The 26862-nt window shown below is 59.2% G+C and overlaps 1 protein-coding gene across 1 annotated transcript; it reads right to left on the reverse strand.

The window, feature by feature from the left end:
• Positions 1–623: 623 nt before the first annotated feature.
• SLC35E2B (solute carrier family 35 member E2B) lies at positions 624–7872 on the reverse strand (the record flags this gene model as incomplete). Its single annotated transcript, XM_079697109.1, has 8 exons — positions 624–861; positions 2686–2831; positions 3904–3976; positions 4270–4323; positions 5273–5393; positions 6993–7120; positions 7329–7464; positions 7551–7872. 8 exons carry the CDS (start codon positions 7870–7872, stop codon positions 624–626), a joined length of 1218 nt encoding a protein of 405 aa, XP_079553235.1.
• Between the last annotated feature and the right edge of the window lie 18990 nt (positions 7873–26862).

The following is a 26862-nucleotide window of genomic DNA, read 5'->3' on the forward strand; positions in this document are numbered from 1 at the left end:
GGAGGGCGGGGCCGGACACTCCATCCTCAGGAGCAGGGAACGCCGGTCTCTGCACCCCAGCTGTCCCCTCTCCGCTCTGTGCCCCGATGCCGTGGCCTCCGTGTCCGGGCAGTGGGGCAGCCTGTCCAAGCCCAGCGGACAGACTCCCTGACGGCCGAGGAGCCGGACGTACCTCGGGTGGCCGCCGATGGCTGGCGTGGGGAAGCGGGTTCTCTCCGCCGGCTGCAAGTGGGGAGGGCGGCCGCTGGCACCTGGCTGCAGCCCCGACTTTGCAGCTATCCCCAGTGGTCGTCACCCACAGAGGAATCGGGGCCTGGCCTGGCTGCAGGGGGTGCGCAGAGGCCGCCGGGAGGAGGTTGTCACGTGGCTCGGCAACGGCTCAGTGGCAGCTGTGGTCTGCGCCCCAGGGGCTGACACCTGGGACCCCGATTCGAGCTCCCCCAGCTCTGACCGAGCGTCCCAGGAAAGAGCGGGAAAGGCTGCCCACTCGCACCTCCCACACCCAGACCGTGACCCGTGGAGCCGGAGGCCCCACGCCTGCCGTCCAGGGAGCGGGAGAGGCGAAGGGGGTCCCCCGCTGGCGAGGAGGGGCATGGTGCGCGGCGCCCCTGAGGCTCCGGGGCTCAGTGGTGTGGCCGGGGGTCCGGGGGGAGCAGCGGCTCAGGGCTGCTGTCTGGGGACTGGCTGGTGGCCGCAGCCAGGCTCTGCATGGCCTCCCGCTGCTGCTGCTTGGCCTTGTTGTAGAGCAGGACTCCGGCTGTCACCAGCACGGTGCCCACGGCTGACAGGCTGGTGACCCTGTTGCCGAAAACGATGACGCTGAGCCAGATGGACAGGGCGTGCTTGACGGTGCTGGCGACACTGCGGGAGAGGACAGCAGGGACGTCGGCGGGGGCCGGAGGCGTCTCCGCTAACCCCACTCTTTCGTGCTGGGGTCCTTCCTACTAGGAAAAAGGTCACCGAGGAGTAGCGACACTTCCAACAAAAAGCCGAGTCCCATCTTCACACTCAGCATTTTGCCTTATGTTGCTCCGTCGTTTTTTTGACGGAAATATTTCTAAGTACATTATAGACATCATGACATTTGATCCCTCACTGCTGCAGCGTGCTCTCCACTGCTCTCCACAGAACGAGGAAGGTTCCCCTGAGAGCGCCTGAGAGAACCGATCATTAGGGACAGTATCTCGGAAGTGACACAGCCCTGCTCAGCCGCTGCTGGGACCTCATGAAGATAAAGTGAACACGACAGGGCTTGTCTCCTGGGCTGTCACTGTGGACAATTTAAACTTAATTTTTGTACTTTTCTACCTAAAGCTATTTTCTTGAAAAATAACTGATTTTGGGGCTTCCCTGGTGGCGCAGTGCTTGAGAGTCCACCTGCCGATGCAGGGGACGCGGGTTCGTGCCCTGGTCCGGGAAGATCCCACATGCCGCAGAGCGGCTGGGCCCGTGAGCCATGGCCACTGAGCCTGCGCATCCGGAGCCTGTGCTCCGCAACAGGAGAGGCCACAACAGTGAGAGGCCTGCGTACTGCAAAAAAAAAAAAAAAAAAAAAAAAGAACTGGTTTGGGGACCATCCTCGTCGCCCAGTGGTTAAGACTCCGCACGTCCAGTGCAGGGGGCCCAGGTTTGATCCCTGGTTGGGGAACTAGATCCCATATCCCGTACAGCAGCCAAAAAAATTTTTTTAATAAAATAAAAAGAACTGGTCTGTTTTCTGCCTTTTTTTGAACCGTCACTAACAATCACTGAAAAACAAAGTTTCAGGGGTATGTGGATATAATTCCTGGCCCTAAATGGAAACAGGACCGTGTGACAGACTGTGACAGCGAGAGCTTCAGGAGCCCTTAGCAATCAAGCTGGCCTCGAGGGCCCTGCAGGCAGCTCCCCTCCGGGACTCGGACAGGGGGCGCGTGCACCCCGGGAGGCCCAAGGGCAGCGACGCACCTGCTGCCGTCACTTCTGGGTGCATTTCCGCTCTCCAGGGACAGTTCTGAAGTTAAAGGACAAAGGCCCGCTGGCTTCTACGACAGCGTGACGGGCAGACCCGCTGACATCACTGCATGGATTTCCAGGCCTGCTGGCAACCTCAGCCGATTCCTTTCTATTTGTTACTGAAAACGCTCCGGTGTCAAATCACGCTTTCGCTTTCACTAAGTCCGCCCAGTTACAGAGAAGAAGCCTGTGAGACCTGAGCTCAGTGCTAAGTTACCGGCAGGGAGCCGATGGCCACGTGTGGCTGCTCAAGTGTGAACTGATTAAAGTTAGAGAAATGTCAGACGTTGGTTCCTTGTGGCACTTGGCACGCCCCAGGCGCTCAGGAGCACACGTGGCCTGCGGCTCCCACCCTGGGCGGCCCAGAAGCGGGACAATCCGTCATCCCGGGAGATTCCACGGACAGTGGTGTTTCGGGCACAAGTACACTCACACCACTCCGAGGATTTCTGCTTCTGCACAGAATCCCACTGGGGATTCCGCTAAAGATCTGTTTCACAGACTTTCCTGTTCACGTTTCAAACGGCACCAATACAGAAAGGCCTAGTAATTACGACCCGTGACCACAGCGATCGCTACATTTTGTGATTCCACAACCACGAACACCTCTTATAAAACGTCCAGATGGCAAGTGTTCCCCTCTGCACGTGACCTGGAGGCACTTCACTTCTTGGGAGGTGCGGTCCTTACCTGAAGGTCACGGGGGAGATCCTCCCCATGAGGGCGTAGGCCGTGACGCTCTGCAGGTGGAAGAGGACGCCGTCCGCCAGCAGTAGAAGCAGCACGTCTTGGCTGTAGCGGAAGCTCCTCGCGTTCCTCCCGATCACCGGCAAGTCCTGCGCCAGAGCCAGAGGGATGCCCGCGGTGCTGACACACTGACCCCAGCCCAGGGGCCAGCCGCACGCTGGAGCCCGGCCGTAGGACAGGACAGCTCAGTTCCACTTATGTTAAAAAGAGAGGCCTGCGTAGACGCGCACCTGTGCTTCTGTAGGACTGACGGGATCCCAGGACACGCGCAAGCACAGGAGCACGTTTGTGCCCAGCAGGCACGTCTGGGAAGCAGCTCCACCAGGGGCGGGCCTGGGAGGGGCTGGGGGACACACCGCTCTCTGTTTCATAAGCTTCTGCCCTGGGACTTGTTCAACCATGGTCACGATGTTTTTAAATAACAGTAGTAATAAAAAACAAGTGCGGGGGCACTTCCCTGGTGGTGCAGTGGTTAAGAATCCGCCTGCCAATGCAGGGGACACGGGTTCGAGCCCTGGTCCAGGAAGATCCCACATGCCGCGGAGCAACTAAGCCCGTGCGCCACAACTACTGAGCCTGTGCTCTAGAGCCCGCGAGCTACAACTACTGAGCCCGTGCACCACAACTACTGAGCCCACATGCTGCAACTACTGAGCCTGCACGCCTAGAGCCCATGCTCCGCAACAAGAGAAGCCACCGTAATGAGAAACCCGTGCACCACAACGAAGAGTAGCCCCTGCTCGCCACAACTAGAGAAAGCCCGCGCGCAGCAATGAAGACCCAACACAGCCAAAAATAAATAAACAAATAAATTAAAAAAAAAACAAGTGCAGGAATTCCCTAGCGGTCCAGTGGTTAAAACTCGGCACTTTCACTGCCGGGGCCCGGGTTCTATCCGTGGTCGGGGAATTAAGATCCCACAAGCCCTGAGGTGTGGCCAAAAAACAACAAAAAGTGCACCTAAAAACCCTCACAGCAAAGTTTCCGGGAACTGCTGGCTGCAGCTTGGCCCCGGTGGGCACCGGACGCACACAGGACCCACACGGGTTTGCTTCGCTCAGTCCCCACCCCACCCCCCTGGGTGCGTGGCGGCCTCTGCGTATGCAGCACCCGGCGCCCGGGGCTCACCCCGACCTGGGAAGGTGCCAGCGCTGGACTCACCATGAAGAAGATCCAGGCTGGGACGAGCATGGCCATGGCTGCTGCACTGGTGTAGAACTGCAGCTCCGCGGCCCTGCGGGGACAGGCGCCTGATCCTCTCCCCGCCTCGCCCCCACCCTCGCCCTCCGTGGAACCAGGGTGCCCCAGTTTATTTATCTCCTCCCAGATGATACGGACGGCCGGGCCTAACAGGCAACCCAACGGCCACGGGACGGTGACAGGCAGCCTCAAACGAGCCGGCCAAGGGGCAGTTGGAAACAGGTGGGGTTTTCTCCCAAGTTTCAACAAGGTTCTTTTAAAGGCACCATGAAATGGGAGGGGTCAGGGCACAGGGTGGTCTGGTCTCCATGGAGCAGTGACACTTACGAGAACCTATATTTGTCCCCGCTGAGGAGCTTTTTGGAGAAAACATTCTGCAAACTAGAATAAAGAAAAGAAGAGGTTATGAGAGGTCAGATGGCACCTCACACGGTCAAAGTGCCATGTCCTCCAGAAGCAGGGACACACGGTAGCTCCTTGGGGATGGCCCTGGCGTCTGCTGTGAGCTGGGCTGAGCTGCCCCTTTCACAGATGGGTAACCCGAGGTCTCGGAGGCTGAGGACGTGCCTGAGGTTACCCAGCTCTGCTCGGCAGCGGCCATGGGACAGACAGTGTGAGCACAGGAAGGCCCTGGGGAAAAAAACAGAGACAAGACTGCTGGCTGGGAAGGCCCGCTGTGGCCAATGGGAAGACCAGACAGCGTCCAGCTTCCCTGGAACCAGAGGGCTCAGCACTCTGAAGAACGACACTGCTCCCTGGACACTGGGTGCACAGAAGCTCTGGCCAAGGGGACTTAAACCAGAGCAACGAGCCTGCTGCAGAGGTTTACAGGCCCTGTCCCCCTCCTAGGGGTTTACACTGCAGGCCAGTCAGAAACCGAGAGGGAGACCCGTGTGAAGATGTTTCCTGCAGATCTAAGTCATGAGGTCTGGAGCGTCTGCAGGTGAGCGAGGAGGCTTCTGGAGACCATCCTGCGCTCGAAGTTAACAGGCGAGGTGCAAACTATGACGTGAGCTGGACTGTTTCTGGGAAAGGCTGAAGGAAACACAGCAAAGTGTGAGAAATGAAATGAAAGGTGATTTTTCATTGTTCAGCTATATTATTCACACCCTCCAGACGGGCCTGGTTTTCTTTGGAAGTAATGGCGACGAGACCCTCGGACGCCGTGTTGCTGCTCTTTCCTCTCTTTTCTCAGAAGTGGTGACGCTGAGAGAGGAGGCTGTGCAGAGGTGTCAGCAAGGTGGCTCGGCCGCCACTGGGGCGTGCCACCCACCCCCCTCCTGCGGGACACGGAACCCCACGCGGCACGGGACGCGCCCCTCGGACTCACCAGTCCATGATGTTGGTGGACAAGGCGGCCGAAAACCCCAGGAAGTTGAAGCTCATCTCGGTGGCCGTGCACAGCGCCAGGCCACCCATGACAGGGATGAGCGAGAGGTTGACCAGCAGCCCTGCGGAGCGACAGCACACAGGGGCCGGGCTGCAGCGCCCCCAGCGGGCCAGGCTGCCCCCACCCCGCCCCAGGAGTGCCCTGCACGCTCACTGTGTTCGATTCTTCTCGCTGGAGGGGAAAGATGGCACATGCCTCCCGTCCCCCGCTCCGAGCCAGGTGCCAGGGGCACGACAGCCAGAGCCACAGCTCCAAGCCCTGCTCCCTGCACCCCACCCTGACCCTGAACCCTCGTCTGCAAAACGAGTAGGGTGAAGGGTGGTCTCCAGGGAAGGCTGGGAGAGGAGGGAGGCCCCAGACCCTCAGGGTGTCCAGCGCTCCTGCCTTCGTTCTGAAATCTAACCAACAGCCTTGACATGAAGGTAAGGCTAAGACCATTCGGTGCAACAGAAGATCACGTCACTTTGCACACAGGGCATCCAGCCTCGTGTGGTACCTCTGCTTTGATTTCAGACGCAGCATCTCATTCATCTTGAAATTCAAAGCAGACGAGGGCACAAGCCTCTCGTGTTCAGCAAAAAGAAGCAGAGGTGGCGCCCTCAGGTGCCCGCAGCCCCGCCCCCGCCGAGGACGGCGCCGTCCACACAGCAAACCCACAGGCCCACGTGGCCTGAGGCCTCTGCTGGACGGCGGACCTCACGCAGGGGCCATGGCTGGGAGGCCGTCCAGGGGGCAGGCACCTTCGTGGACTCGGGGCTCTTCCGGGGGTGCCCCACAGGGGGTCACTCCTCTGGGGACCCCAAGCCTTGGGGTCCCTCAAGTCCTGGCACCTTCTCTAATGCCTCCCAAACAGACTTTTTTTTTTGCTAAATTTTATCAAGATTTCCTAATTGTTCTCAGCAAGACAGCTGGTTTTCTACACACGTATCCACCACAGCTGGAACCCAAAGTGTGATGTTTTTAAGGCCCTTGAGATAAATCCTTTCTGCGTGGTTAAGCTTGATGTGCAGTCAGGCTGTTTCCTGCTGAGTACGATTTTAGGAATTGCTTTTACACTTTGATTTGATTCTGTTTTACCATCGCCTAAGCGTTTGTGTGGCTCCAAGGACACGTCTGCGAGAAGCCCGGATGAGCCCTGTCCGTCCTCATCCTCCTCTCTCCCTGAGGCAGGTGCCGCCTTGTTTTACCTTTTTGTCATTTTCCCAGTTGAAGCAAACACGCATCTCCCTCTGTGAGCGCCCCCCACCCCCGGGGTCAAACACGACGTGTCATGTCCACGAGTCTGCACTCTGCTTGTCTTCACGGAACCACCCTCTCTAAACGGTTGGCGGGAAAGTCAGGGACGTGTGTGCAGCTGGCAGCGCGTGCCCGCAGCCCAGGTTGGAGATTTGTAACAAGTCCCCTCTGCTGAGCTTCGGGGAGCCACAGTGGAGGGCAGGAGGGGGTGCGGAGGAGGGGCCGGGGCGCCTGGCAGATTCCTGGAACGGGCAGTGGCACCGAGGTTACCTGCCTGTCACTCCTTCACCCAGCTCCTACCATCCCGGGCCTCTGAGGCTAAGAAACGACCAGGAGGGAAGTGGAGGGAGCTGAGCTCCAGGGTGACGTGGGTGGGAGCGGCCCCCGGAGGAGCTGGCACGCCCGGGCGTTGGGGGCTGCTCACCGGTGTGCTCCCCCAGGACGGTCCGGGACAGGATCACAGTGAAGATGGGGGCCGAGCTCTTCACCGTCTCAGCAAAGGACACAGCCACGTTTTTCAGGCTGACCAGACCCAAAACCACTGTTGCAAACCTAAGACAGTCAACAGCGTCACAGGGATGAGTTGGTGCATCTGCAGCCACGGGGCAGACCCGGTAGGAGCCCAGAGGGTGCGCACGTCTGCCCCGCCCCCGCCCGGCACCCCTCCCTCCCAGGACCACCTGATGGTAACAGTCAGCCGGGGGGAGATGTTTTACGTGTAAAAAACTCAGACCCTCAACCAGAAACGTTAGCTGCTTACCTCATGAGACCCACGAACAACATGGTCATGATGAAGTTGGGAGGGTAAGAAAGCCGGGTTTTGTGCTGATACAAACAGCAGGGGACAAATATTTTAACACAGCCGATAAGCGTGGTTGACAGCATCTGCACGGCCCCTGGAGGAGGAGACGGGGTGCCAGCTGAGCAGAGTGGCTCCACCCCGCGGGGGGCTCCATCCCCCGGCCAGCACCCGGCGGGGTACCTAGCATGCTGGGTTCCCCTTCCAGCAGGGACAGGATGTACTTGTTGAGAAACAGGGTGCAGAAGCTGAAGAAGAACCAGAGTGTGAGGTAGATGAGGGCGCGGGCACCCCACACGCCCAGGTCCGCCTCGATGACGGTCGTCTCGGTGACGGTGACCGTGAGCACCTGCTCGTCGGGGCCACCTTCGCTCTGGCCAAACGCGATCTTCTCACTCCGGTGGCCAAACACGGGGCCCCAGGCCAGGAGCGGCCGTCCCCCTGGCTTCTCACCGGGGCCCGGCGCCAGCTCTGCCAGGGCCGCGGGCTTAGCGGATGCCGACATCTCAGGGGCGGCGGGCAGCGCAGGGCAGGGACGCGGGGACGGAGGCAGCAGCCATGCGGGTGGCACTGGGCAGGGCGTGGGCTGGAGTGGGAAGGAAAGGACGGCGTCGCGTGAGCGGCTAAGGTCCTGCCGAGTTTAATCACCCACTTAGAGTAACTTCAAGACACAAACTCGGGGTCCTGGCCTTGTTTCCAGCCCCAAAGGAGCAGGCGCCCCGACGGCTCGGACTTCTCTTCCAATAAGTTTCTGAGACCAAAGCCTTTACCGGCCTCCGTTCCCTCCCCACACACCTGACCCTCCAGCCATCCCGCCCGAGCTCCTTCTACAGTACCTGCCAACCCCCGCCCCACCCCCGGGGCACCCCGCACCCCCCGAGCGGCCTGCCCAGTTCGCCTGAGGCCCGGGGTCTCCGCCCCCACCCCCGAAGCTGTCACAGGTGCCCTGCACCTTGCCACCCACCCTGGGACCCACCAGAGCCGCCGAGGAAGGGGCCCCCTCGTCCGAGCTCTTCCCACCAGGCTGGCTCTTCCACGCCCCCACCCTGTGTGGGAGGGTTGACCTGCCCCGTCAGAGACTCTGAGTTTCTGTCCCTCCATCGGGTTTTGAGGTCCAACCCCTGCGTTCTTCGCGTTCTATTTGTTACCGTTTCAAACTGGCCTGTGTCTCTCAACTTTCGATTCCTTCTTTGCATCGTCTCTTTCACGGTCCAACAGTTCATCACCCAAGCCCTGACAGTACGACCCTCAGCCTCTCAGCGGGTCAGCTGCCCGCTGGCTCGAGGGGGCTGTTCGTGTGCACAGATCCTGGCCCGGGGGACCTCCTCCTGGGCTTGAGGGCGGGCCTTGGAGCGGGCGTGGGCAGGGCCTCTGCAGGTGCCCAGGAGAGGGTGCTCCTCCCTCAACAGACCCACACGTGCTTGGCGCTCAGGCCTGTGGCCACGACTTCTCAAGAGAGACCCCTTGCTCCCTAAGACCACAGGCAAAGTCTGACTCCCATTTGCTGGTGGGTGAGTGCTTCAAGCTCTGGCCCTTCTTTTTTCTAAATTTATTTTTTTGGCCATGCCTCGCAGCTTGTGGGATCTTAGTTCCCCGACCAGGGATTGAACCCGTGCCCTTGGTGGTGAAAGCGCTGAGTCCTAACCACTGGACCACCGGGGAAGTCCCAGTTCTGGCTTTAAGCAGCGACCCAGTGACGACCACCTGCCCAGCTCAGGAGCCCTGGCCACTCCTTCCCAGTGACACCAAACCGGAGTCCCCAGCCCCCTGCCCCCACCCCTAGGCAGCCAAGCCGGCTGCCTATGTCCTCACCCCTCCGATGCTGACATTCGGGGGGCGCCCGTCATGCTTTAACCTAACTTCCAGGCATGCGTGACCCAGACGGACTTGTGACTCCCTGACCCCACCTGAAGCCAGGCTCCTGGCTGAGCTGCCCCCCCAGCTCCCCGTGTCCACCCGGTGCTCTGGGTCACCCCACAAGCTCAGCAGCACCAGGTCACGGTGGGCCCCCAGGCCTGACATGCACCCCGACCCTCGGGACACCAGGGCAGCTCCCCAAACGCACCCCAGACCACGACGGATGCACGTGGCCCTCCCGCGGGCCGCCACTGCCCCCGCGATACACACGAGCCCTTCGAGCCCTCCAGGCGCTGACGGGGCCAGATCTCCGCTAACACCCCATCCTCCTTCCTCTCCCAGCCTGGTCCCGCCGTCCTCTCCGGGCCACACCCTGCTGGGAGCTGCACCTCCATGGGCTGGACCGGCCATGGCCCAGCAGGGGTGTGGGGAGCCCGTGCTGCGCCCCAGCTGGGAACAGGGGCCCAGCTGCAGGCGGACGGCAAACACAGGAACAAAGCCCATGTGTGGCTCGGGGTCCCCGAGAGCAGAGACGGCGCCCCACCCCCGGGCCCTTGGCTGACCCCGTCTGGATGCCCAGCCCTGCAGCCGGGCCCCCCCAGGACACACAAGGGAGCCCCCGTCAGGCCCACCGACGGCGCCAGGCCCCTCTCTTCAGGGACCCTGACCCGGTGTTTGTCACACAAGTCCTGACGCCACTGCTGAGACTCCAAAACCAAACCTGATGGTGAGGTGATGCTCCAGAAGCCCCTGGGGAGGGTCCCATCGCCTTTCCTCTCTCTCGTCACAAAACGAGGCTGGAGGCAAGGTGCAGGCGCTTCCCCCCACGATCTCCACTAGGTTTCCGTCTGGGAAACTCACAGCTTCCCGGGCAGCACCGCCAGCCGGGCCTCCGCCTCCTTCTCTGCAGCTCAAGGAGCTCCGGCCCGATGCCAGAGCTCCGCCGCTGAGCCCCTAGGCCCTGGGGCGCCGGCTCTCCTTCCTCAACAAGAAGCTGCTTTGAAACAAAGGCGGGTCCGCGCGGTTCCACAGCTGCCGCTCACCTGGTGACAGTGTGGCATTTCACTGGATGAACGAGCCACCAGGGACTCACCCCCACTGCTGACCACACCGGGCCCCGGGCCGTCCGCCACGTCCGTCCTGTGCGGGTCGTTCCTTGTGTTTCTGCTGGGTCTGCGCCCACCGGGCACCCACGACCCCCGAGGTCATCGTGCTGGGCTGTCCTCTCACCCGCTCTGGAGGTTCTGCCCCATCTGCCCCGAGGGTGGAGGGTGTTGCGGCCTCTGAAGAAGCAGAATCCATCACACACACACCCCCGCCCAACCAGCACACGAGGCTCCAGCGCCTCCCAACTGTCCCAGGCCGAAAGCAGGTGGCAGCGCAGATGCAAACAGATTCAGACCGAAACGGTGGGGATGGGACCTTTCAGGAGTCACCGCAAGTCACAGGGAACGTAAGAAAGAGTCAGCAGAGCCCGTGGCCGGGGTGGCATGGGGACAGAGCGTCCGTCAGATGGGGTCAACGCGGCACTTTTTTGCCAGCAGCAAAACAAAAGCCAAACAGAACCTACGCGCCTGTCGACAGGGACGCAGACGGCAGCGGGTGGGGATGGACGCCCCCAGCGGGCGTCCCTCACACGGGCGATGGGCGACAGGCAAACCTTACAGCCGTCGGAAGTGCTGAGGCCGAGTCGCGGAAGGAGACGCACGACACAGCTCCACCAGCAGCACTTAGGTGTGTCCAGACACGACATGTCATTAGAAATAAAAGCACAAAAAGTGCTGTTAAGAGCAAAGAACTGGGAACTCAAGCTGGGGGTGGGTGGGCCTGGGTTGGGCCGCGAGGACGGGGCACGCAAGCGGGCAAGCATGGCGGGCATCAAGCTGTTTTCTAGGCTGTTCCGAAAGCTGAGGATTTATACATGAAAAAGAGCCAGGCAGCACCTGGGGAGACAGATGCCTGTTCAGACCAGAGCTTCCCGGACCGTCTGCCCTTGGTGACCTGGTCTCACGTGGCACCAGGAGCTTTCTGTGTCGCAGGTTCCGGACTGGAAGGCAGCAGGTGCTCCATCACAGACCAGCACTGCTGTCCGCTGCGTCCAGAGCAGGGCCCAGGGAGCCCAACACGGATGCTCAGCCTCCCTCCAGCGGGTGACCTCTTCCTGACCATCGACACCCCACAAGCAGCCCACCCAGCCTGGTGACCGAGGACGCGACAGCCAAGGGACAGGCAGACCCCCAGCTTTCACGTGCAGCAGGAAAGGTCGGCAACCTCCGTGTGTGTAGTGTCCGGAAGGAGTCCAAATGCCTCTGGAGTCAGAACAAGGGCTTTGAATGTCTTAAAAAATGAAATCACGGGAATTCCCTGGCGGTCCACTGGTTGGGACTCGGCGCTTTCACCGCAGTGGCCCGGGGTTCAGACCCTGGTCGGGGAACTAAGATCCCGCAAGCCGCGTGGCCCAGCCCCAAACAAACAAACAAATGAAATCAACTTTGGAATGGATGGTCCTGTCTTGTTCCTTCTCAACGAGACTCCCTAAGTCACACCAGGTTCCTAGTTGTTTGCTTGCTTTTGCTTTGTCAGGCAATGGGGGTCTGAGGCCTGGAGGGCTCCTCCAGCGGCTCCGGGGGTGGGGCTGGGGGGCTGGAATAAGGAGGGGCCACTACAGAGAAGCAGCCGAGACCAGGCAGTGAAGGAGGCCCCTGGGCTGTGATGGAGGCCGAGGTGGCAGGGAAAGCAGAGACCAGGGTGGGTGGCCCTCCAGGCCGGACGCCAGAAGACCCTTCTCTGGGGAATTCAACAGGCACGGGATAGACCTTGAGGACAGAAATCAGGGCCCCAAGGAGAGGCCTTGACAGAGAAAGCAGCTGAGCAGCCCTGAGCTTCTGGTCACCCTTCAGTGCCCTGGGAGCTGAGCCAAGGCAGGAGATGGGGCAGGGGGAGCCGAGTGCCCACCGGCAAGCAGGATGTGCTGCTTTACAAGTCATCAGAACAGGGTCCCTGGGGATCAAGACCAGGGTGGCAGAAGTGGAAATTTCACCAGGGGCCCCAGGCTCCCAAGAAGATCCGACTCAGGACAGGACTTGACGTGGAGGCTCCGAAGACCCCCAGAAGCACACAGGGAGCTCGAGGTGGCGGGCATCAAGGATGCAGCCACCAAGGTGACCTGGGGTCCTGCTTCGGGACACAGCCCACAAGGGCCAAAGCGGCCCCATCCACGGCTCAGCCACCAGAAGGAGAGGCAAGGCGCCCTGGAGAAAAGCTTCCACGACTCAGCCTGAGGACAGGTGAGGATCAAAGATCAGAGACCACCTGGCCAGCAGGCTGCCAGTGGGGGAGGAGCAGCCTCCTGGCTGCTCCAGGAGGGACAGATGGACAGATGGACAGAGGGACAGACAGGATGCAGTCGTGCAGACAAACAGACGAAGAAACTGTCAGGAATAAATCAGCAGGATGAAAACATGGCAAGTCTAGAGAGGAAACGTCCCACTGCTGAATGAAACTACGGTGTCCTCCGACCATTTCCCTGCGAGGTGTTAACTGGTGACCAGGGTCAATCACAACTTTACCCCCCGGAGAAAGAAGCAGATGCCCCTCCATAGAGCCACCAAAGTGGGAACCACCAGGAACGAGACAGAGACACCATGTCTCCCTGACCTGAGGCGGTGAACCCGGCACCGCTGCAGTTTCCCTGCCACGAGTGCAGATCTGATGGTGAGAAAATGCAGGTGTCGAAAGCCGAGGAGAGGAGAATGGACGGCAGAGGCTGAGCACCAGGCCGGGGGGGCTGCAGGTCGTTACAGCATCCACAGCGCACAGAGCCTGCCAACGCCGCGCACCTTTTCAACATTCACACCCTCTGGAACCAAAAATGATCAAATCAATAACATCTCTAAAACCAAAAATTCCTAACGTGCAATACAGACAGAACGACCCGAACCAAACCACAGCTCGGTGAACAACATCCCACTGAAGAGCGAAGGACAGGAAGCCAGCCAGTGACTGTGCCAGCGGCGCTGAGAACACGCGCAGGCTCCAGACGACACCCCAGGCAGGCGCGGGGCCCGGGGCGGCCTCGCGGAGCCTGGGTGAGAGCTTGCGGTGGGGCAGACAAGGGTGTGCGCTGCGGGGAAGGAGGGGTGGCCGCAGGGGCAGACGGCGGCAGGACGCCTGTGCACGCCGCTGCCCCCCCCCCGGAGGCCTGGAGGCAGGGACGCCCCCAGCAGCACAGCCGGCTCCTAAGCCTCATTCTCTGCTGGGCCGAACCAGCCTCCTTGGAGGAACAGCTGAGTCCAGGGCTGGGACAGGAGCTGGGCCAGAAAGAGAGGGAGGGCTCCTAGGGTGACAGGGACTTATCAGAAGGACACAGGGGCCAGCATGAGGGATGCAGTGTGAGAGAAAGCAAATAATAGCAAAGGGCTAGAAGCCACACATCCACCATGATCACTAAATGGGGAAAGGAGAAAGCTCTTCCTTCTGTTACAAAGTCAGATGACTGACACAATTAGAATATCTCCGTTTGGCGACCATGCCCATGATCACACTAACAATCGACTCAGGCTGGGTGACAGTTTAGAAATAACAGAATATTTGGTCTCAGAGTGTATCCCTACAAGGTACGTGTTAATAACAAAGGGCACTCGATGGAGGTACGAAGGGGAGAAGACAGGAAACTTCCTTGAAGGAGGAGGAGAAGGGGGAGGCGCCTACCCACATAGGAGGAGTCCAGGTCACGTGCTGTATCGGCGCAGAAACAAGTAAACGAATTGGAACGGAGGCCCAGAGACTCCACACAAGCAGAATTCTGATCCAAGACAGAGCGGGGTTGTGGCTCGTTGGAGAAGGGAGGCCACTGTTGCTGATACTAGGATGGACGTTATCCACACCAGAGAAAAGAAACTGGACCCTGATCTCACAATTCTAGACAAATAAGAACAATCAGCAACATCCACAGAGCACTTCCTAGGAACCAGGTAGTGTCTGACCGAGCATTTCACATATATTAACTCGATGAATCTTCACAACAACCCTTGCAGAGGGACGCTGTCACCCGTGTGAGACACATGAAGTGCGGAGACGGCCTCTGGCCACAGTTCAGGGCTTGAACCTGGGCAGCCTGGCTGTGAAATGCAGCTGTGTAAACCCTACGTTTAGAGGAGAATGTAAGAGAATATTTTCCCGATCCTGGTATAGGAAAAGAGTGCCTTCTTTTTTTCTGCCCGCAACACACAGCTTGCGGGTTCTTAGTTCCCCGACCAGGGATTGAACCCAGGCCCCAGCAGTGAAAGTGCCAAGTCCTGACCACTGGACCACCAGCGAATTCCTGGAAAAGAGTATCTTAAACCAATCCCCATAAAAGAGAATATAAATAAAACAGACTATGTTGGCTAAACTAAGAGCTTTTGTGCCATCAAAACGCACTATAACGTATTGTAACATTAACACACTAAATGACAAAGCGACAACCTGGAGGAGACAGTTACGATGTGACGAAGGAGAGGGAACGAATTCCTACAACTTAATAGGAAACGTGGGCAAAAACACCGGCGCAGGAGAGTGTTTCCAAACGGCCGATAAGCACGAGAAAGGACGCGCATCAGCACTCCAGCGCCGTGTGACGCGGCATCGCACACCCGGCAGCGCAGAGCAACGACACACCTACGACCCCACAAGCTTCTGTGGTCGGGACTCTGGCAGCAGCTGTGCTGGGCAGTTGGCCATCACGATGGCAGGAGGGGGCCTAGGCCTCACCCGAAGGCCGGGGCGCCTGCTTCCAAGCCCACACGCGCAGCTCCCGGCCAGCTGTTGGGGGAAGACCCCCTCCGCGGGGCCGCCCGCAGCCGGCACCTGGCCTGCATTGGAACGAGCTGGCGGCTGAGAGAAAGCGCCCGAGGAGGCCCGAGTCTCCTTCTCTGCTGTTCGGAGCTCATTAGAAGGCCGGCCTCGAGGGGAGGGGCTACGGCGGGTGAGAATGCAGGGAGGGAGGCAAGGTCACGTCCGATCACGGGGGTCGACCTCACCAGCGGTCAGGGGGCTGGACACACCACCCACCCCCACTGCCAAAAACTATCAGGTCTGACGACACCCAGAGCTGCTGGAAGGTGTGGATCCAGAGGCCCCCAGACACGGCTACGGGGTGGCTGGTACGAGCACTTGCGGAAACGGCGTGGCGGCCTCTTGAGAGCTACGCACCTGCGCACCCTACACGTCAGCACTTCCACTCCCGAGGTTCCCCCAGAGAAGTCCTGCGAGAGCGTCCAGAGCAGGACTGCCCGTCACGACGGCTGGGAAGCGCGACCGGCCACCCGCCGGAGAATGAACGTGTGCTGTGGACTTGGCCCAGGAGTGAGGACGACAAACGCCCGGCAATAGCCACGGCCAACGGCCGGCCAGGCCCTCTCTGCCCGGATGGTGGGCGGGCACGTGACCGCACAGCACTTACCACTGGTCACCGGCCGCAGCGCCGATCCTGGGCAGAAGGCCCGCTCCCGGCTGCGGTGAAGCCCCGCGCGGCGGTGCTGGGCATCGCACGTGCAGGCCGGGAGCGGCCGGGGGTCAGCGGCTCAGAGCCCAGCAGGTCCGGCTCACCCAGCCCCGCCGAGACCCCAGCTGCCCTCCCCAGCTCTGGCTCGTGTTTCCACCGCCCGTTCTTCTTTCTCAGCCCCCGTGACTCCAGGTGCCTCCACGAGAAGCAATTCCCATCCTGCGAAAGACCGAAGGTCAGTGGCCTCAATCCGACAACGAAAAACTGACCCCGCCTTCCAGGTCGGCCTGGAAACAGGGCGGACCGGGCCGAACGCAGGGATCGTGGGGCACTGCTCCCCGACCAGGCCCCTCGTGACAAAGGTCTGAATTATTGCCCTCTCAGATTATAGCACAAATAACAAGAACTGAAACGTGGCCTTTTCCACCCAGCACGGAGTAGGTGGCTCACGAGGCCAGGGTTGACTCTTAACTTTACTCCTGCCCAGAGCTGTCCTCAGAAGAGGGTGCACACGTGGGACTGAAAGGAAACCAGGTCAGCGACACATAGCGAGAAGCACACCTGTGACACCTCGTCACGTGCAGGTGCTGAGCCCTCTCTCCCACGGCCTGAACGGCCCAGCCTTCGCCAGTCCTGCAGCGAGGGCTCACGACCCGCGGGGAGGTGTGCCTGGTTCTGAAACGGTGGGGGGTGGGGGGTGGGCCAGGGCCACCACAGCACATTCGCCACCGAAGGGAAGTTTGCGTGGAGGTTAGCGAAAATAAAGATGTCAACTCTCCCACCCAGTTCTGCAGACCCTTAAATTCTAGGGCCTGTCAGCCTGAGGTCCAGAGTCCCTGTTCTCCAACAAACAACTCAAGATGTTCTCAAATGCCTGGTGAGGAAATCTAGGTTGGTTCAAATTGTCAGCAGGGCAGTTTAGACAAAATGTGCTGAAAGTCTACAAATTTTATACACTAATTCAGAAATTCCACCTCTAGGGATTTATCCTAAAGAAATAATCTAACAAAGGCCCAAGATTGTACAGACAAGGATTTTCAAAAGCTTTGTTTTTAAGACTGAGAAGCTGACACTAGCCAAGTGTCAGATAAGAAATTTGTAACAAACCCTGTCACATAATGGGACACTGTAGCCCTGCAAGTTTTGACAAAAATAGATTTGTCATAGATTAAGTGAAAGCAGAGTTACAAGACCTCTGCACAGTATGTTCCCGTTTAAAAAGTACAAATGGTTCAGAAGAACACAGGCGAAGTTACCAACTGCGGTCAGCTCTGGGAGCAGAGTCTCAGGTCCTTCACATTTTGTTTGCGTTTTGGCTCCTCTTCATTTTCTAATTTATGTGCACTGAAAATGGATTTCTTAACAACAAGGACCTGTATATAGCACAGGGAACTACAATCAATATCTTGTCATAGCCTGTAATGGAATGGAAAAGAATCTGAAAAAGAATGTGTGTGTATAACTGAATCACTGCTGGACACCAGAAACTAACACAACACTGTAAATCAACTGTACTTCAATTTAAAAAAACTTTAAAAAGAAAATGGACTTCTTTAATGTAAAAACTTTCCTATTCCCTCCCTTAATGTTCCTTTTCATGCTGTTTAATATTGTTTTATTCTGCTTTACAATGTTACTTGTAAGTTTAAAGATTTTTGGTAAAGTACATTGCACTCTACTAAAAAAGAACTTTAAGCCACTGAACAAAGAGTCTGCCTCTAAACAGTTTTTTTTCTCTCTCTCTTTTTTATACCGCAGCAGTAGATGAGCAAGGTCCTCAAGGCTTCAGAAGATGAGCTTGGGGCGGCGGGGCGGGGGCACTGCCTGGACCCCACAGGCCCCGTAAAACCCGCTACAGGAAAGTCACCTGAGGACTACAATGAAGTCTTAGCTCTGGGCCTGACTGGGAGTTTCCCACCCCAATTTACAAAGTAACAGTCCGCTAGGACCAGCGCCCGGCAGGATGTTAGTCATTATATAATTTCCAGTTTTCTAAAATCCTGCGTAGAAAGACACCAACTGCAATGAATATGCGGGCGATCGCGCCCTTTGGTTCCGGATCAGACGGAGCATCTTTACCCGGTTCTTTAGGAAGCGGTTGCACCTGCCGTTCCGAGGCCATGCCCCACCTCGGGGGGGCATCGGCGGGGGGGGGGGGGGGCGGCTAAAACGCAAGGACCCCCGACTCTGTGCCCCTCATCCCGCCTCTGACAGCCCACCCCAACGACCCGAGCGCGGCTCCCCCCACCCGCTCCGGAGACCCCCAAGCCCCGCCGCACCTGTGCCCAGCCGCCCCGCCTCAGGCGCCGTGCGGACCCAGGACGGGAACGCGGCGCCGGCCGTGGAGGCCTGGGGTCCGAGCGGACACCTGCGAGGTGGGGCGGGAACTCCATGCGGTGGACGCTGAAGGAGCGGACCGGTCGTGAAGGCGAGAGGGACGGTGACCCCCGGCGGCGTCGGACGCCGGGCGCGCGCGTGCCAAGGCCCTGGGGTGGCTCAGCGGCCGCGCTCGCAGAGGGTCCGAGGGCCGGGGAAGGGAGGTAGCTAGTGGGGGGAACTTCGGCCCTGACGCAAAGGGCGACCCCCGCAGGCGACCCACCCCGCCAGCTTAATTCAGCGCTTCACCCACCGAGAAGTCCCCGGGCTAGACGCCGCGCGGGCCCCGCAGCCTCGGGGACGTGCACCGGGACCCGCAGCCGCATCCGGGCGGGGTTTCAGCGCGCCGGGGCGGAGGACGCGGTCACCCGGGGCCCCGCCGCCCCCGCCTCCACACGGCGACCCGACCACGTTCCGGCGACGGCGGCTCCCCGCGCGAAAGCCTGCGGGGCGGGCCCGGTGGGCGGGCCCCAAACAGACACCCCCCACCCAGGTCCCCGCGGGTGGTGGGGCGGGGACGGGGGCGGGGCGAAGCGGGGCGGAAGTGCCACTACCGGCCCCGGAAGCCATGAGATGGAAGTGACGCGTCGGAAGCCAGCCACGGCTCCCCGCTGTCCCGCGGGACTCGTTCCGCTGTGTCCTGAGCGTCTGGGCTTCTCGGCCGCCGCTGCTGAGCCGGTGGAGGGGCCGCGCTGCTGGTCGATTCCCCCCCGCTGTCGTCCCCTTGGCACCCTCTTGGCCGTACCATTTCAGCCCAGGCGGGGGTGGTGATCCTGGGTGACGGCGACCCCCATGGTCATCCCCTTGGTACCCTTCGGGCCGTACCACCTCAGCCCAGTCGGGGGTGGTGCTGCTGGGCGATCCCGGTAGTCATCCCCTTGGCACTCTCCAGGCCGTACCACTTAAGCCCAGGCGGGGGTGGGGCGAAGGCGACCCCCGCGGCCTTGGTACCTTCCGGGCCGTACCACCTCGGCTGGCGCCCCTCGCGGTTTTCCCCCTTGGCACCTTCCGGGCTGTACCACCTCCGCCCAGGTGGGGGAGGCGATGGCGCCCCCTCGCGATATGCTCTGGCGTACCGCTTCAGCCCAGAAGGCGGCCGCCGCCGTCCTCCCCTTGGTACATTCCGGGCCGTACAACCGCGGCCCAGGAGGGGCGACCAGTTCGTGGACCTGTAAGCCCCTAAGGGGCCGCCCTCCGAGTTTTGTTTTCAAGGGACAGAAATTCCAGCCTCAACACGCCTCCTTTAGAAGAGGAAAGATAGAGGGAGTGTCTGTCTTCCCAGCGTCCTAGCATCGGAGGAGCTCTAGGGGCACCTGGACCCCGAGGCCACGCCCCTGGAGAGGGCGCTGATTGGCCAAGCTGTGGGGAGCTCCGCCTGGGGGCGTGACCTCGGCCCAGGTGAACGGCGGGCTGCACTGGGATGGTCGCACCTGCCGCGGAGCACCTGCCCAGACCGGTTCTCCTCCCCGCTTACTTTTTAACATAATTTTCAGGGGCAAGGGTACAGCTAATGGGCTCTTTTTTTTTTTTTTCTTGTATATGTATTTCCTCCTGCTTCTCTTTCAACGTCAGATTCACATATTACCTGTCTGTCTTTTTGTGATGATTTAATTATCGGGAGAGAGGAAATCTCAGAATGTTAGTGTTAATTTCTTTTTAAAATTGAAGTATAGTTGGTGTGCAATATAATATGTTACAGGCGTGCAATAGTCACAATTTTTAAAGGTTATGCTCCATTGATAGTTCCTATAAAATATAGCCTATATTCCCTGTGTTGTGCAATATGTCCTTGTAGCTTATTTTATTTTTCTTATTTTCTGTTTTTAATTTTTTTTATTTTTAAATTTTATTTTTTTATAAAGCAGGTTCTTATTAGTCATCAATTTTATACACATCAGTGTATACATGTCAATCCCAATCGCCCAATTCATCACCCCCCACCCCCACCCCACCGCTGCTTTCCCCCCTTGGTGTCCATACGTTTGCTCTCCACATCTTTGTCTCAATTTCTGCCCTGCAAACCGGTTCATCTGTACCATTTTTCTAGGTTCCACATATATGCATTAATATACGATATCTGTTTTTCTCTTTCTGACTTACTTCACTCTGTATGACAGTCTCTAGATCCATCCATGTCCCAGCAAATGACCCAATTTTGTTCCTTTTTATGGCTGAGTAATATTCCGTTGTATATATGTACCACATCTTCTTTATCCATTCGTCTGTCGATGGGCATTTAGGTTGCTTTCATGACCTGGCTATTGTAAATAGTGCTGCAGTGAACATTGGGGTGCATGTGTCTTTTTGAATTATGGTTTTCTCTGGGTATATGCCCGGGAGTGGGATTGCTGGGTCATATGGTAATTTTATTTTTAGTTTTTTAAGGAACCTCCATACTGTTCTCCATAGTGGCTGTATTAATTTACATCCCCACCAACAGTGCAAGAGGGTTCCCTTTTCTCCACACCCTCTCCAGCATTTGTTGTTTGTAGATTTTCTGATGATGCCCATTCTGACCGGTGTGAGGTGATATTTTCAGGAGCAAGGGTACAGCTAATGGGCTCTTCTTAAAGCCTACTTTTTGGTCAAACTTTCACATATTTTTCTTCACATTATTTTAATAATTTTATTTTTTTATTATTATTTTTTAATTATTTTTTTTTTATTTTTATTTTTGGCTGTGTTGGGTCTTCGTTGCTGCACGCGGGCTTTCTCTAGTTGAGGTGAGCAGGAGCTACTCTTCGTTGTGGTGCGCAGGCTTCTCATTGCGGTGGCTGCTCTTGTGCGCGGGCTTCAGTAGTTGTGGCACATGGGCTTCAGTAATTGTGGCTGGGCACGCACAGGTGGGGCTGGGGCCGCGAGCTGCAGTTCAGGCCTCAGTGAGTTACTTGTGGTGATCAGTGAGTTAGTTACTTGTAGTCAAGGATTTCAAAATGAAATGTATAAAAAGTATCAAAAACTTTATAGCAGGGCTTCCCTGGTGGCGCAGTGGTTAAGAATCCACCTGCCAATGCAGGGGACATGGGTTCGAGCCCTGGTCCGGGAAGATCCCACATGCCGAGGAGCAACTAAGCCCGTGCGCCACAACTACTGAGCCTGCGCTCTAGAGCCCGCGAGCCACAACTATGGAAGCCTGCGAGCCACAACTACTGAAGCCCGCGTGCCTAGAACCCATGCTTCGCGACAAGAGAAGCCACTGCAATGAGCTCACACACCCCAATGAAGAATAGCCCCTGCTCGCCGCAACTAGAGGAAGCCCGCGTGCAGCAACGAAGACCCAACGCAGCCAAAAATAAATACATAAAATAAATAAATTGAAAAAAAACCCTTTATAGCAGAATCTTTCTTACATTTTATCTGAGACAGTGCGTTTTAACAATTCTGAAATGATGTCAGGGGACCCTAGGCGCCTTCCCCTCCTGGACCAGGCACCCCAGCATGGAGGACAGTTCGACCCAGGCCTCCAGCCACTGCCCAAGAAAGCCTTTGCTCCATGGTCACACTCCCAGAGTTTGTATCCTGCCCTTTTTTCTTTGTCCTGCTAATAGTTGTTTACCAAAAACAATAAAACAGCCAGTTATTTTACCAGCAAAATGGGTTGGTTTGGCAGCAGCAAAGAAGTGAAGTTCAGGACAGGCAGCTATGGTGAAGCAAAAGCAAGTCTGCTGACGCAGAGGAGAAGGGCCAGTGGTTATAAACAGTCTACTGGAGGAACTGGGAGGCACGTGGTGGCTTTTCATTGGCTGAGAGGCCGCCAGGCGGGGGACATCGTCCTTCCTCCTGCTGGTGGCCGTGAAGTATCTGCTTCTGGCCACAGGTGCAAGGGACTCTCCGCCTGCTGGGATCTGTGTTGAGGCCCAGGGGCACCTGCCTGAGAGCTTACCCTTCTGGCCTCCCGACTGCATTTTAGTTGAGTTTCCCCTTTATTAATTTTCACATTAAGTCTTCTCTAAACACCGCAGGAGACACTGCTGCAGGTAGCGAGTCGTTTCACCGCTGGGCCGTGTCTGACTTCCAGTATCAGGGAAGGGGTCTGAGTGGTTTTACCTGCATTTGCTGGAGTTTCCACTTCTTCCTTTGACTGGATTCCAAGAAGCAGAATTTGGGGTTGAAAGACTTTAGACCGGCCAGGATTCTTCACACCCTTGTCAGCTTCAAATGTGACCATTTCAGCCTCTTCGCTGATTTGCACATTAGACACAAACCTGTTGGCAAGCGGCTCTCGTGAAGGAGCCCCGCGCCGGCCAGCCTGCCTCTCCTCGTGGCATCTGCCGGCCTCTCCCAGTCCAGCCCCCTGGCCCCAGCCCCCTTCTCACAGGCTCAGTTTGCATCTGGGCCATGGTCTGATGTGATGGCTGCAGTCAGGTGGGGTGGTGACCTGCGGGCCCGGAGGAGCCCAAGTTCCCAGGGGATGGTGAGGACAGCAGGAGGTGTGGACCTGGGCCTGGGAGCCCACAAGGCCCAGAGCACGGGGTCCCAGGAGGAAGGGTGGGGGGGCGCCCCCTCATCCCTCCAGCCCCACCGCCAAAATCGCCAGGAAGCACTGACCCGCACGATGCTGCTTCCTGGGCTCCTGGCCTCCTGACGGCAGCCCCTCGCTGGGCCGGGGGCGCCTCCGAGCCCACGTTCTGAGGGCTCCACGTTAAGCCCCAGGGGTTCTCTTTCTTTTAAGCAATCACCATTTGTTAGGCCTCACCACCTCGGGGTGCTCTTGGGCGCCCTTGCTTACCCCCCGTAATTAGCTTGCTCTGGGAGGAAGGCGGGCAGAGTGGTCAGCGCTGGGGGGGCCGTTGGAGCTGCCAGGGCAGGAGGGGGACGGGGGCTTCAGGCCGGCAGCCCATGTGGGCCACTGGGCACCCAAGGCATCGGGAGCTGAGTCTGCTCCAGGCTTCTCGGGGGCGGGGGGGACCCGTTATTCGGTCCACTGGGAAGGGACTTCACAGATGTAATTACGGTCCCGAGCGTGTGGCCTTCAGACCCATCCAGGGGGCAGTGCCCAGAGGAGGGGAGCCTCAGCAGCAGGCAAGGCCAGTGGGGTCTGCCTGGGCCTGGCCCGCCCGGCAGGGCCCCTGGCCATCCCCAGGTCACTGGGCTGTGGAGTCGAGGCCTCTGGTTCCTTCCTGAGTGTCCTTCCCAGGCTCTGGGTCCAGCCAGGATGCCCACAGCCTGGGACGGCCAAGCAGCCTTTCTGGACGCTGCCCCTGGTCCCGTGGGTGATGTCTACTCACCTGTCATCCTGGCCATCACCTCAGCCGGCTGCCCCTGGGGGGCCAGAACCCCGTCCAGTGTGAGGGCTGTGCCTGAAGGTCCCTCAGTGAGACCCACTCGGGGTGGGGCAGCAGCAGCTGCTAAGGCCTCTGGGACTTGTCCCCTGAGCAGCAGATGGGGAAACAGGGAGTCTGCAGCCAAGGTCGCTCAGGTTCATGACCCCTGGGCCCGAGCCCAGGCCTGCCCCCAAACCACAGATGTGCACCCTCCCTGGCTGCCCTTTGGGTAATCCTCCACACACCCTGTGGCGTGACCCCTGCCTCCCACCCCCACTTTAGCCTGACCTTGGGGCTCAGCCTCTGGACTCCACGGGCCGGGGGCACTGGCAGAGCAGCCCCCAGGGGCTGGGGCCAAAGGTCATGCAAGCAAAACCACAGGGCTGGGGAGCCGCCCCCTTGCTGCTTCAGGCCAGCGTCTGGGAGAGTCCGGGGCACCCACGGGCCTCACCGAGCTCCCAGGAAGCCGGCTGAGGTCAGGCCGTGCCTCTGTCCCCGTGGCTGCCTGTCCTGAGCTTCTGGGCGCAGACCAGCCCCGTCCCCGCTGTCCTCCACAGGCTCCAGCCCCTCCTTGGCCTTGCCCACACTGACCTCACCTCTTCCACCAAATCCTCAGCGTTTCCAGATTCTGAGGTGGCCCAAGCTCTGGCCTGGACTTTTCTGGGGTGAAATGTGCTGGCAGTGGCCAACCCCGCCCCCTGTGGTGACTCGAGTTCACCGTCATCCCCCCCCCCGCACCCCCCATCCTCTGGGCTTCTCCAACAGGCCTCCACCCACCCCGCCACTTGGCCTCCATCTCCACACCTGCTCTCACCCCCAGCTGGCCCCCCAGGCAGACTTCCCAGGTCCTGGTACCCAGTGGCTCCCAGGTGCGGGAACCTCGGCAGGACAGGCCCCGGCCACCACGGGGCAGGAACTGCTGGATGCGGAGCCTGGCCCAAGAGAGAGGGGAGGCCAGCTGGGTGGGCGCCCAGTGCTGAGGCCTTGGGTGAGGTCTGGCCCCAGCGCTGCTCAGACACAGGTCAGGAAAGGCCAGAAGAGGTTTCCAAGGCCACCGCCCTGAAGACCAGAAGCTTCGAGGGACCTCAGGCTTGGCCCACAGAAATGCCCCACCGGCCAGTTCAGGAGACGTCCTGGGTCCCCTGTCCTGTGGCCTCTGGGACCTGGGCTCCGCATCCCCTTCAATGTGCTCCACAAAGCCCAGAAGGTCAAGGTTCAGGGGTCAACAGCCTTTGCCAAGGAGTGTGATCCTGCGGGCAGTGTCTGTGTCCACGGTGAGCCTGCCCCTCTGGCCCAGAGACCCCAGCTGGCCGGGCTGACCCCTGCCCTCAAGTAGACAGACACTCTGTTCCTGGAGCAACAGGGCCTAGCTTGGGGTCCGTGCACGGCCGCCTCGAGTTCGGAGAGCCTCAGGCCCCGGCAGCGCCCTCGCCCTGCCCCAGCACCCGTGCAACTGACCGCGGTCACAGGCACCTCCCAGCGGACACGCCGCCCACCCAGCCCCACAGCGGAGGGACAGCAGATGCCTCCCAGCCGCCAAGACACCTGGGCAGGAAGAGGCCGCGCCCACACGTGTGCCTGGATCCCGACGGGCAGGGCGGGGGCCGCTCCGCTGCCCGGGCGTCCACCGTGTCTGCCCGTGGTGGCCTCGCAGCAGTGCTCGCAGGTGCGCTCGGGCTCCGACCCACAAGGCTGTGTCCGTGGCACCTGCTCGGGCTCCTGGCAGAGCCTGGCCCCACCTCTAACCAGGGCTGGAAGGGAGGGAGGGAAGGAGACCCAGAGCCGGAGCGAGCGGCAGGGAAGGAGGGAGGCGGGAGCTCCAGGCCGCGCCACGCGCCCCACCGGCCTCTGCAGGGCACCCTCAGCCCAGGCCTTGGGCTCGTCCCTGCAGGACCAGCCCCGAAGCCCGACCCCAGAGCACTCGGGACAGGACGTGACCGGGGTGTGGGTGGGGGCTGCTGGAGCGCGACCCCCTACCTATGGGTGGGCCAAGGGCAGGCTCAGCGCACCTGGGCTCCCCAAGCCCTGCCCACCCGCCTCAGCACCTTGGTGTTGGTTACAAAGAACCAAATAAAGTTGTCACTCAACCCAACTTTTTAAACAAGCCTGTTTATTGAAAGGATCTGAAAATAGTAATAAGGCTTTCAACATTTAACAAATTTTCAAGATATTAACAATATGAAACATTAAGAATTGATTTCAAAAACCCAAAGTTTCCTAGGTCATTCCCTGTCACGCTTCAGGACTTGGTCTACACTGGCTCTGTTGTCTGAACGAGTAACCTGCGTTCTGACTGCCACTCTCTTCTGGACCTAAAGCTGGGCGTGTCGCCCCCTCAGCCCATGGGAGGCCGGGAGGGCCGCCCGCTGTGCCCGAGCTCGCGGGCAGAGGGTGGGAACCAACCTCCGTGCCCAGCACTGGCTGAGCTGCCCACACGGGCACGCGAGGCGACAGCATGATACACACACATGGATGACGGCCACGGTGCTCAGGCCACAGGGCCCGCCCTGGAGACCCCGGATGCCCTTCCATCAGCCCGTGACCCTCCAAGCGGGCAAAGCACAGCGCCCCCCGGCCCCTGTCCTTCCAGAAGGGAGTCCAAGAAATGATGGGCCCCCAACCCTTCTGTTCTGGCCAATTTAACAGGAGAAAATGCAAATCAGGGAGAAATCAGTTACTCAAAAATAGGAAGCCTGTTAGGCGACAGTAAGCGGGGCCAGGGCCACACGCCCCCCACGAGCCACTGCTCCCACCAGACTCCGGGCGGCCCCAGCCCCAGGCAGCCAGCGATGGAGGCGCGGGGGCTGGAACGACGGGCGCGCCCTCGAAGCCAGGCCCCCGGGGAGAAGCAAAAGCAGCTTCAACACCTCCCGGCCCGCCGAAAGCCAGGCGCTCTGAGCAAGAGTCGCCCAGCTCTCCGGACGGTCACGCGGGCTGCACAGAATGGTCCCACTTCACAGCACAAACTCCCTTCCTGCCGAATTCTCAAAATGTACACAACAAAATCTGTACGTAAGCACTTTCAGAAAGTTTAAAAGAATCTCTAAAAAGTAGACACAGGATTGAGAACACCTTCCAGGGTGGGGAGGTGCGTCCCTGCTTCCCGGGGAATGTGTGCGGTCTGAACCCTCGCCCCACCAGTGCCGGTCACGCTGAAGCGGGGGAGGAGACCGGGGCCTGGGGACCCATCTGTCCTGGCAGCCAACCTGCTCTTGGCAGAAGCGTCCCCCCAAGTGGTTTCAGGGGAAGTCGTGGGAGCTGAAGGAAGATTTTTGGCCGTGAGACATTTATTTTCAAGACCGTAGGATAGACCCATTCATTCTGATCCCCTCTGAATTTCAGTAGACTGATTTATGGAAGTTTCCTGACAAGGAATTACAAGGAGCCCACCAGGCTCGGCCGTCCCTGCCTGGGGCCGGGCTCTGACCACGCGCAGGGTGGGTGCGCCTGGGCTGACCTCAGAGCTCCTGGTCTGCTCACTTGTTTAGAAATGCAGAAAAGTCAGATTTAAAAC

This window comes from Hyperoodon ampullatus, assembly GCF_949752795.1.
Source record: "Hyperoodon ampullatus genome assembly, chromosome: 2".
Classification (NCBI taxonomy): domain Eukaryota; kingdom Metazoa; phylum Chordata; class Mammalia; order Artiodactyla; family Ziphiidae; genus Hyperoodon; species Hyperoodon ampullatus.